Source organism: Ananas comosus, linkage group 13 (assembly GCF_001540865.1).
Source record: "Ananas comosus cultivar F153 linkage group 13, ASM154086v1, whole genome shotgun sequence".
NCBI classification, from domain to species: Eukaryota; Viridiplantae; Streptophyta; class Magnoliopsida; order Poales; family Bromeliaceae; genus Ananas; species Ananas comosus.
The window spans coordinates 439,530-452,104 of record NC_033633.1 but is presented as its reverse complement, the minus strand read 5'-3'; the positions used below and the strand labels follow the sequence as shown (position 1 = coordinate 452,104).

Below are 12,575 nucleotides of genomic sequence, written 5' to 3'. Positions count from 1 at the left end.
ATTTAAAAATTTAAAAATTTATATATATAAAAATTTAAATTTTAAAATTGAAACTTTAAATTTTAGAGTTTAAAATTTAAGTTTTAAAATTTTAAATTTAAAGTTTGAAATTTAAATTCTAGTTTAAATTTAAATTTTTTATAATTTATAGTTTAAAATTTAAAGTTTAATTTTATAGTTTTAAATTTAAATTTTAAATTTAAAATTTTAATACAGTGCGGGGCGGGGCCTTGGCGACGGCTAAACCGTGCTAAGCCCGCGCCGTTCGTCTGGCGGCTTGCCTGTCGTGGAGGGGACAGGCGGCTTCTGGGTGTTATTCTTACACATGTTCTTAAAAAAATTCAAATATAATAAGTGGATAATATCATTATTTTTTATTTATAAAAATTATTATCTTTCTTATTCCATCTTATCTAACCAAACGTTATTTTTTTTATTCGCAGGAATAACCCAATTTTCATCCAAACGCAAAATTGATCTAATCCCCGCTTATACCTCAATTTATACCTATCCCTGGAATAGCCACTTTTTTCTTATCCCCGACCCAAACGATACCTTAGTGTTTATCACAACTATCGAATCTATTGATAAATTATTTAGATAAAAAAGTAAACAGTAAAAATATATTAATAAAAAAATGTCGCCCTGTAGTTGAAGGCCCTCTGACAAGCATTTATTATGCACAAATTACGAAAATATGCCATTACAGATTCGGAAAGACACAGTATTGATACTGAAGTTGTCCATTCAACGCACCGCGCGAGTAGGCCATTCAAATATTATCGGTAATAGTTTGTTATTGAAAATAATTTTCCTATAATTAAGTCTCATAATAGTTTACGAACTAAATAATTTAATAATTAAATTTTAATTTTACAATTATAAGTTATACTTATTTTTATAATTTATTTAAATAAATACTGTTATGTATGCTGTATATACATATATATATATATATATATATATATATATATATATATATATATATATATATATATATATAAATTATATACTATACTAGTAAAATGTATGTGCAAATGCATTAATAATTATTAGAAGTTATAATTTTTTTAAATTATTTTTGATTTCAGGTCATTTTTATATGATTGCCAAATATGTATCTAAAAATTTAAAATAATAAATCACGCTATTAGAAAGATATGCTTTAAATGATAAATAATTAACAATAATTTCTAATGCAAAAATTATTTTTGAATTAAATAGAAAAATAAAATATGTTAGGAAATAAAATTTTAAAATTAAATAGAAATAAAATCCGTTATCTTAAAAGAAAATATATTTTGAAATTAAATAGATAAAATCAAAAAAGATATTTTAAAATAAATAAGAAAATATCTTTTATAGAATTTTCACACCCGTAATCTGTTATAGAAAACTTACTTTTAAAATTAAATAGAAAAATTTATATTTTTAAATTTTCACATCAGTAATCTGTTATAGAGAACTTATGTATTCATTGCTGTTTCTATTTCTATTCTTATTCTTATATTTAAAATTTTCATACGGAAAGAGAAAATGGGCGCTAATTTTTCCGTCCAAAAATAGGTCTGTCGACAGACCCAAATTTGAATATACGTGCTTTTATATTATAGTATAGATATATATATATATATATATATATATATATATATATATATATAATTTGTAAAATATTACAAAAATTTATTTGTAATTCAACAACCATAATATTTTTATTTGAAATTGTCGCAACAAGCGCATATATTATATTTCTATTTAAACGGGATCCGAGGCTCCGAGCAGAGCTAATGTACTATTCTTGATATTTCTTTACATGCTTACACACCTAATTTGTTATTAATATATGTTATCCAGGAGATTTTTTACGGATATAGCGCTAATGTCAACTACGTTGCAAACAATTAGATCGGAATGCGGAGCATAATAAATGCGAAATGAATAGAAAATGTGTACGCCCTATTTATCTACATAAGTTTAAGCACATCTAAAGCTGAGATATTTTAATTGGCCAAATACTTATACTCTGAATTAAATTAAATTTTTTTTTTTTTTGAAAGATAGGTAGTATGCTATCCATTTCATTTATTTCATTTAGATATAAACTTAGCTGGAAATGTGAATCAATTAGGATTCGAACTTGAGATCTCGGATATCAGAAAATATTAATCATGATGTCTTGTTTTATGTTAAAAAAATATATGAAACAGTGCTTTTTTTTTAATAGCTTAAGTTATTAAAGAATAATATTTTTAATATATATATATAGAACTAGGCTACTATGCTATTAATAGCACCAAGTCATTGGTGCTACCAAGTTTTTGGCCATTGGATTAAGCGATGTGCGGTTGGGATGATGTGGGCCCCCTAGAGTTGAGTGGGTGGTTGGTTGAATAGTATGATTTAACGGGTGAAATTAAATGATTAAAAGGATAGATCTAACAGCGGAAAACTTGATAGCACCAAGTTCTTCGTGCTATTAATAGCATAGTAGCCGAACTCTATATATATATATATATATATATATATATATATATATATATATATATATATATAGGCCATGGCTATTATACTATTATGAGTATTTGAACCATCGTACTCATAAGTTGTTTTCAATGATGGAGCATCCGAATCGACGATCCACTCCGTTAAATATAATCTAGAGTATTGGAAACTTCTATAAAATAAATTTCGTAAATTTTCGAAATCATAATAAAGTCCATCAAGTGGGCATAAAATGAACGGTCAAAATCGAACGACGTCCTAAAAAAGGATGATTGGATCTTTCAATTCAAAATCGGAGTTATTGATCTTTATCTATGTAGTGAATAGAATTTTCTATCAAAAATTCAACAAATTCCGATTCTTTTACACCGTTAAACTAGCAAGTATCCTATACCGCCGTTAAAAATTGTCAATTTTGTGAGCTATTGATCGACTGATCGTAAGGTAAATGATATCGAAAAATTATAAAACTTAATTTCTAGAAGTTTTAAATGCTCTAGAAAATATTTAACGGTATGGATCGTCGATTCAGAAGCTCTATCATCGAAAACAACTTATGAGTACGAGAGCGATCGTACTCATAATAGTATAGTAGCCGGACCCTATATATATATATATAGCAGAAGATAAATGACAAAAATCTCACCGTCATACAAAGCATTCTTCAATATATTTGGTGAAAATTTTCTCATTGAATATATACCAAAAACTAATTAGTAACATTGGAAAAAATATTTTTGAGTCCCTCGAAAAGAATCTGATTAGTCACGAATAGTATTATAATCTGTAATAAAACAATGTAAGAAATGTCCTTATGCAATTATTCAACACGACAATTTTGTATTGGATAATATTGTTTTTTTATAAAATAATTGTTCGCAAGAAGACTTTCTCGGTAGCTGGCAAAATATTAATGCATCAATTGAAGATTTTTTTACCAACGAGGGAGACAAATATTTTTTTTCTATACCCGTGGTTCACAATCACGTAAACTATTAAGCCCAGCTCAGATCAGGGTTTAGATCTTAATATTTATCTTGGGATAAGGTGTTATTCGTTAGATCTCACGTGCTAATTATAGCCTCATCTGACAGGAAACGCTTAGATCTATAAATATACGTATATTATTTGATAATTTCTTATCCCTTAGCTTACACGTGATCCTCGATCGATGTCAGGTACGGCGCTACTGGACTTACGCACACATGACCATTAATTTTTCATGCACCAGGCAAAATTTGAACCCGATCGAGATGTGTATCCTAGCGTTAAATCATTCAGTGTTAGTTATCAAAAATAAGATATTGGCTCAGTGCACAAATACTTCATTGTGAAACTTTTTTAGAAAAAGCTTCGTACGAGTAATAGAAACTAGACACTTACACACAGTTTGGTTTGGGGATAGGAAAGAGATAACCTTTTATTCCTCTTTTTATATTCAAACGCTATTTTTTATGTCCGGAACAGTAATTAAGTTAGTAGAATTCGGTATAAGTCTGGAATGACTGTTTCACCCTTATCTCTAGAACAGCTGAGAACAAGATTAATAAAAATCTAAAAATTAATTTTAATTAATAATTTTAAATTATTTATTAATATAATTAATAATTTTAAATTATTAATTAATCTAATTAATATTAAATTATTATTTTTGGATAACTCGTTAGGGTGGGAACAGTTGTTCCCACCCCTATTTTTAATTTTAAAAATTAAAAATTTAAATTTAAATTTGTATAAACTCAGAATTAAAGTTTGTAATGTTAAATTCTAAATTTTAAATTTTAATTTCGAATTTTAAAATTTAAAAGTTAAAATTTCAAATTTAAAAATATACATAAAATTTAAAAATTCAAATTTAATTACAATGAGCAGGATAATATCATTATTTTTTAATTATAATTACTCACTATTTTTCTTATTCTATTTTATCTATCTAAATACTATTTTTCTTATTTTCGAGAACAATCCAATTTTCATCCAAATACAAAATTGGTCTAGTTCTTACTTATATCTGAACTTATACTTATCTTTGAAATAATCAGTTCTTTTTTATATCCGAACCAAACGGCACCTTATTAGAAGCTCTAGGACATGATATATTGGCATTTTTCTCAAAAAAATACTTTGTACAATTACTAGAATTTGAAAGATATACATATATTTACGAGTAAGCAAAAAAATTAGACTAAAACTTTTTTTGGTCCACAGACGAACCGTACCTAGCGCTACAGTGCAAATTGGCTATGTGATTGTTTGTATCTACGGTTTTAAATATGAAACATAATTACTTTACATTTCAAATTTAGTTTATTTTTTTAAAAAAAATGAACGAAATGGATAATATGCTATATTTTTCTGTCATTTTTTTTTTTTCGGTCCACAGGAATATTGAGGACTATTTCTTGGATAATCTTTAAGACTAATAGTTCCACATATGCCCGATAGAAGTTGGAATTCTCGTTTATGCATAATGTAAATGGTATTCGCGTCTTTCAGCTTAAGTTTTTGAGTTGAATATTTACGACAATCTAATGAGATCATTTCCTTGCACACTAAAAGTATTTTCTAGTAGTTAGAGAGGATTGGTTCAGCCTCAACAGCTTTTTAGTTTTCAGTGTCTTCTAGTTGAAGTACTTATTTAGCTTAATGCACTTTTTTTTTTCCAAAAATGTTTCGTCTTGTTCATGTTTTGGTAGCCCTGTATGTGTATTCTTGATTTGTCCGGTTTTCATATAATCACATTAGCTAGATTCATATCATGAGCTAGTAAATTCCAATATATATATATATATATATATATATATAGGCCGTGGCTACTATACTATTATGAGTATTGAAGCCCTTGTATTCATAAGTTGTTTTCAATGATGGAGCTTCCAAATCGACCATCCACTCCGTTACATATGATCTAGAGTATTTGAAACTTCTAGAAAATAAATTTCGTAAATTTTCAAAATCATAATAAAGTCCATCAAGTGAGCATAAAATAAACGGTCAAAATCGAACGACATCCTAAAAAAGGATGATCGGATCCTTCAATTCAAGATCGAAGTTATTGATCTTTTATCTATGTAGTGAATAGAATTTTCTATCAAAAATTCAACAAATTCCGATTCTTTTACACCGTTAAACTAGCAAGTATCCCATACCGGCCGTTAAAAATTGTCAAATTTGTGACCTCTTGATCGTAAGGTAAATGATGTCGAAAAATTATAAAATTTGATTTCTAGAAGTTTTAAATGCTATAAATAATGTTTAACGGTGTGGATCGTCGATTCAGAAGCTCTATCATCGAAAACAACTTATAAATACGAGAGCGATCGTACTCATAATAGTATAATAGCCGAACTATATATATATATATATATAATGCAAAAGGTTTTTTCCCTATCAATTTTAACGGTCACGTAAGTACATAATTATTAATTAACTAGTTTCTCCTATAAGACATATAGTGATATTTTATGTAACTTTTCATATTGTTAATACTTCTATTTGCAGGCTGATTGGCCTATACTTATCTACTACTACTACTATTATTATTGTTATTATTATACGCATGCATGTAAAAGAGAGGGAAAAAAAAAAGGACGACATATATATAAACTGCAACACTGGATGATAATATTCAAGCATAATACATTACTAAGACTGAACCAAAACAAGTACAAGATACCAAAAACGAGAAGATCGATCACGGGCTACAGGCGACTTAATTAAGCGAAGCTTAATTAACTAATCGCACTTATTATTCTGAAAACAAAAGCTAGCTCTCTCTTGCACCACTAGTTATTAATCACCATGGCGATTTCCGGAGTAGCGTTCGATTCCTCGGGCGCGGCAGTGCCGGTGGAGTTCGCAGATATGATGACCCCGGGGGTTCCGACGCGGTTAGTCCCGGTGGCCCAGAGCGCGGGGCCGTAGACGACGACGTTGCGGTCGCGCTGGAGAATGCAAACGTAGTTGCCCCTCCCCCGATCGGTGTTGCTGGCCCAGAGGGCATTGTTGGAGCCGTTGTAGACCACGAGGTTGCCGTCCGACTGCATCTTAACGTAGCAGCCCGTCCCCTTGCGGTACGTCCCCGACGACCAGATAGCAGACCCGCCGTCGTACAGCACCAGGTTGCAGTCCGTCTGCATGGTGAATCTGAAGTTCCCGTTGGTGAGGGATTGGCCTCCGAAGAGTACATCATTTGTGTAGAGGATATTTTCCGCGCTGCAGAAGCCAAAAACGGCCGAGGAAACGAGGAGGCCGACGACGAGGGAGAGTTGCGGAGACATTGTTGCGTGTGCTAGCTCAAATAGTAGTTATAGTACTTATCTCATTGCCTTGAGATGGCTAGCTACATCCTCTATTTATAGATAGAGCGAGCGGGGTGGGAGTTTAATTACTTTTTACTATAATGATTTGGGAGGTAATTAACATGATCAGGTTAAAAATATGGTTAAACGGGGTAAGTAAAATGAACGATATTTCTTGAAGATGGGTGTCACGTGCTTTGGGCGCGATTATTTCAGACACCTTCAAAATTATTATTTTTATTCTTGGTGCGTGGCACATGCGCCCATACTTTTTCATGTAATTTTAAAAGTAGGAATCTGAATTTAGTTTTCTTTTTAAAAAGTCTGTGCTGTGAGCATCTTTTTATCTTTTTGAATAATCTAAAAATGTACTATCAGCTAAAAAAGAAAAAAAAAAAAAAACTTCTGCCTTCCATCCTCTTTGCCAATTACTTACTCTCTTTAATTAATATTATGTACACATCTGTTTATCATAATTTTGTCCCTCCTCGTCTAACAATCTATACTCATAAATTTTATGTACATATCAAATTTAGAAAATAAAATTATAATAAAAAAATAAAGAATAAGGTGGCGTTTGGATTGGGTACAAGTGGGGGATAAGGAGGTTATGTCTTTAAGAAGCCCAAATACTTTAACTGCATTATGTCTTTATTAACTCCAATAATTTGATCATTATATAGCTTGATATGATAATTTGTACATGTGCAGACATTTACAACGTGTGACAAAAACTAAGAAGGTTTGGGCTCTACAAAGCACATGTTTGATCAGCCCCAGATCGTATTGGTCTCTACACAAACTTTATATATACAATGTTTGCAGATGTATATAAAGGAAAATGCTACTTTAGAGTATAAGATTTACACATCTTTTGAAGTGTAACAGCAACATTACTCATTCATAAAAGAGAGAATAAAAGTTTTGCATCTGTCAAATGTTATTCCAAAAACATCCTTTATTCTTCTCTCTCTCTCTCTCTATATATTCTTATAAATTTTTATTTGATTTTATTTTCTTATAAGATTTTAAATTATAAACCAACATGATTTAAGTTTTTAAATTAATTATATTCTAATAAATAAATCAAATTTAACTAACCCTAATCCATTCTTTTCTATTTTTTCTATCAAATTGGATGATTATAATCATATAAAACAATTTTTTTTTTCCAAAATTCACTAATAAAATTATCTTTCTAAAATTTTATCATTATTTCTTATTTTGGTGAAAAAGTTGTGCTGCGTGCACACTTCCATTCGTACCATAAAAACATTTAAGTATATATAAAATAGAAAGAGTACAGACTCATCAAGAGAAGTTTGGGCTTTTGAAAAAGCATACGAAATCTAGCCCAGCCCAGTAAGTCCAAATGTACTATTATTGGACTCAACGCAAACCAACATCAGACGAAATCTAAGTGTAACACACGTCGAATCTGTGAATGGGCCCAATCCTATCTGAGCCTCACCACTCATCAGTTCTCTTATTAAGAGCCCAAACCTTCTCAATGTTATGATTGGGAATTGATATTTACCAAAACAAGTTTTGATATTGTCAGAATGGACATGTATCTAGCCATAATTTGAACGCTTTTACTGTCACAGTAGTAAAATTTACTTTGGTGATATCAATTCCTTTTTTGATAACCCGAAATATAAACTTTTTTCTTTTAATTTCTTTTATCTTGTCACATATATATATATATATATATATATATATATATATATATATATATATAGAACTAGGCTACTATACTATCGGTAGCACGGAGCGCTCCGTGCTACCAAGTTGTTTTCGATGATGCGGCTTCCAAATCGACGATCGGCTCCGTTAGACTTGATCTACACTATTGAAAGTATTTAGAAACTAAATTTCATAATTTTTCGATGTCATTTACCTATCAAACAAGTAGTCTAAAATTGAACGACTGAAAATAAAAATCTCATGAAAATTGATGATAAAAGATTTAAATTCAAGATCAGATATACTGATCTTACTCTAAATAGTGAAAAGAATTTTCTATAAAATTTTCATCGCATTTGGATTGTTTTATACCGTTAAACTCACAAACACACCACATCGGCCATTAAAATTGTCAATTTTGAGATCTTTTGATCACTAGTCAAATGATGTCGAAAAAATCTGAAATTTAGTTTTTCAAATACTTTCAATACTGTAGATCAAGTTTAACGGAGCCGATCGTCGATTTGGAAGCTGCATCATCAAAAATAACTTGGTAGCACGGAGCGCTCCGTGCTACCGATAGCATAGTAGCCGGACTCTATATATATATATATACACTCCTCAAAATCCTCGGTAACATATGCCCGGCCAAACAATTTTCTATTTGGAAATCAAACTAGCCCCATGAATTGCATGCACTAATTCCTCAGCTAAAAGAAAACCAATATCAATATATTTACTAAAAAATTTTAAACTTTTAGGCTCCGTTTGGTTAGCGGTATAAGCGGGAATAACTTTCGTTATCCCCGCTATTCTGCCAAACGAAATAATTTTTTGCCGGAATATTTTATCCCGGTCAAACTTTGTTATTTCCTGCTATCCCGGTCAAACTTTCATCCAAACGTAAAATTGATCTAATCCCGGCCCGCTTATATCTCAATTTATATCTATTTCTGGAATAGCCATTTTTTGCTTATCCCCGAGCCAAACGATATCTTAGTATTCTACTGAAACGGTTATAAAGTTTGTTTGGGTATAAATATATATAGCTGTGTCTCCCAGATTTTGTTAGCCATGTGGGTTAACTCATCTATTCACTCGCGTTTGTAAAGGAATTAGTGCATGCAATATATTCCTTATTTGAGGGGTCTTTGGTGACATGATTAATACATGAGATCTCAAACTAGGTTTTTTTTATCATTACACAGAATTTAAATGGCACTTTTCCTCCCTCAACCTTTTTATGCATATAGTACATGTTGATTAATCCCACATGTTGTTTGTTTTGTGTGTAGATGGTGGGTGAGATGTCAAATGTATCGCAATGCTTCTAGTCCATCCAAAAAGTTTTTTTTTTTAAGAAAAAAGAAGTATGCTATATATTTTGCTGAAAATATAAAATAATTAGGCTTCTAATTTGAGATATCGGATATCAATCATCAAGCTCTTTGTCATCTGCATTAGGGACGGTTAGTAATCAGTCCAAAAAGTAGTGTGCATGAAAGTTATCTTGTTGCGGCAAAGATCAATTGCAATTATTTTAATAAATATGTGCTGAAGACCCCCTGAAATAATGAATATATTGATATTGGCCCTTAACAAATAATTTGTTGATATCTCTTTGCCTTTTTCAATCTGAGATATTTGTTAGTTAAATTATATATTTTATTGAATGTAACAGGTTTGCTAGCTAGTAACCCTTAATTATTCAAGTTTTATTTACTAAAAATTGACTAAAACTATTATATCTAATGGTAAATTATTTAGAGATAAGGGGGAATATTTAAAATGACCTGTAGTTGATATCCCTCCATACAGGTTTATGCAATTATTTGCCCATCTTCTATATGCTCGTGAAAATCAATTATTACGCGCATAGTTCATTAGGAGCCAAACATACTTTCAAGAAGTACACTGTCCATACAGTCTACATATAAAGTGGGTATCAAATTTACACCCATAATTTTTTATCTGATCTAATATTAATCTCTTTATGTTATTATATTTTTTTAGTAAGATCCTGAAAAGATTGCATTAATTTTTAAATCCAAAGATGCAAGATGCACACTCCGATATAAAATATACAGACAATATTTTTCTTATTAGTTGAGAGTCCTCCGTACAGGTTTATGCAATTGTTTGCTCATTTTGCGCATGCGGCCCGCTAGGGTTGAGTGGCTTGGTGGTTGGTACCCGAGACCCAAGTTCGAATCCTAATTGATTCACATTTTCAGCTAAGTTTATTTCTAAATGAAATAAATGAAGCGGGTAGCTTGCTACCTATCTCTAAAAAAAAAAAAAAAAATTAAGCTGTTGAATTTTAATATAAGTTGATCTAAAGATTCAGCCGGTTTAAATAAAATTGGACCGGTTCATAGGTTTTTTTACTTATCCAATTTAAAGATTGTATCAAACCACTTTATAAATTGAATCACGATCAGGATTAGTCTTGTTGACCCGGTTTTAAATTATTGAATTTTCATTGAATCTTAAAAATATTCAATATTTTCCTTTTTCTATTTAGTTTTCTTTCATAAAAATCTGTTACTGGACATCCTTTTGAATTATTTAAAAATATAATATCAACTTTTTATTTTTTTAAGCAAGAGAGTTGAATTCATATATCATTCACCTAATCAATTAGATACTACCATTCTCTACTGAGATGATACCTTAATTTGTTTAACGCGCGCAATGACCATGGAAATCTGTAGGCTCGAGTCATTTTCTAATGCCGTATTCCCAAGCTCAGAATGATTCTTCAAATATAAAATAAAATAGAGCACTGAAGATTTCGTCAATCAAAGATACGTGTGTTTTTGTCATATATTTATGTTTCAATCACCACTAATAAAGTAAATGTTCAATCCATCTCATCTGTGTGACTGTACGTGTCCCCTAGGAGTGTTATGGGACCATGATAGTTAGGCTTACACCATGGAGATAATAACCAAGAATAGGCAATTTAATAATTAATAAATATGATTTGTACTTTTTTTTTTTTTGAGAGAAAGGTAGCATGCTACTTGCTTCATTTATTACATTTAGAAATAAACTTAACTGAAAATGTGAATCAACTAGGATTCGAACTTAGCTGAAAGATTTGTACATCTTTTCAACCAAACTCAAGCAAGATGAAATTCTCATTCACAACCAATCCTACACCCGATCTGTATCAGCAAAATATCAGCACATTAAAATAACCGTATCCAACCTTTCAGAAAATGTCATGTTTAACCTTTGAAAACGGCATGGTGCAATAATGTTTTTTTTTTTAGAGATAGATAGCACGCTACCCGCTTCGTTTATTTTATTTAAAAATAAACTTAGCTGGAAGTGTGAATCAACTAGGATTCGAACTTGGGTCTCGGGTACCAACCACCAACCTTTTGCCATTTGCTCTAGGGACGGTAGGTCATGGTGCAATAATGTTTGGATGACAAATTCTCCACCAAATACAAAGTATTTTGATAAGCAAGTGCTTTTCCAAGGAGCGTACACGAAAATATTGTATTTAATGCATGGCGACTATTGATTATTTTGTAAAACTTTATTGAGAAAAATGTCCTGCAAAAATTTAAGTGGTACTTTTTATCCCTCAACCTTTTATGCATATATAATATGTTTGAATTCTAGTTGATTTACATATTCAACTAAATTTATTTCTAAAAAAAATGAACGAAACGAATAGCATATTATCTTTCTCTCAAAAAAAAAAAAAAAAAAAAACCCTCTAGCATGCATGCTGATTAATCCCACATGTTATTCTTTGTGTAGTCGGTGAGATGTCAAATATTGTATAGCAATATTCTATGGTCCGTACAAATAGTAGTATGCATGAAAGTTAGCATGTTGCCGCACAGATCAACCATAATTATTTTAATAAAGATGTACTGAAGACCCCTTAGATGTGGAATATATATATTGATATTGGTTCCTCAACTAATAATTTGTTGATATCTCTTTGCCTTTTTCAATCTGAGTTATTTGTTAGTTAAATTATACATTTTATTGAATTTAACAGGCCTGTTTGCTAGCTACTAACCCTTAATTATTCAAGTTTTATTTACTACAAATCAACTAAAA

General features: G+C 30.5%; 1 protein-coding gene across 1 annotated transcript; it reads right to left on the bottom strand.

Annotated features, from left to right (window-relative positions):
* LOC109719232 (mannose-specific lectin-like) lies at window positions 6,101-6,827 on the bottom strand. Its single transcript, XM_020245784.1, has one exon. It carries the CDS (start codon window positions 6,780-6,782, stop codon window positions 6,288-6,290), a length of 495 nt encoding a protein of 164 aa, XP_020101373.1. The 5' UTR covers window positions 6,783-6,827; the 3' UTR covers window positions 6,101-6,287.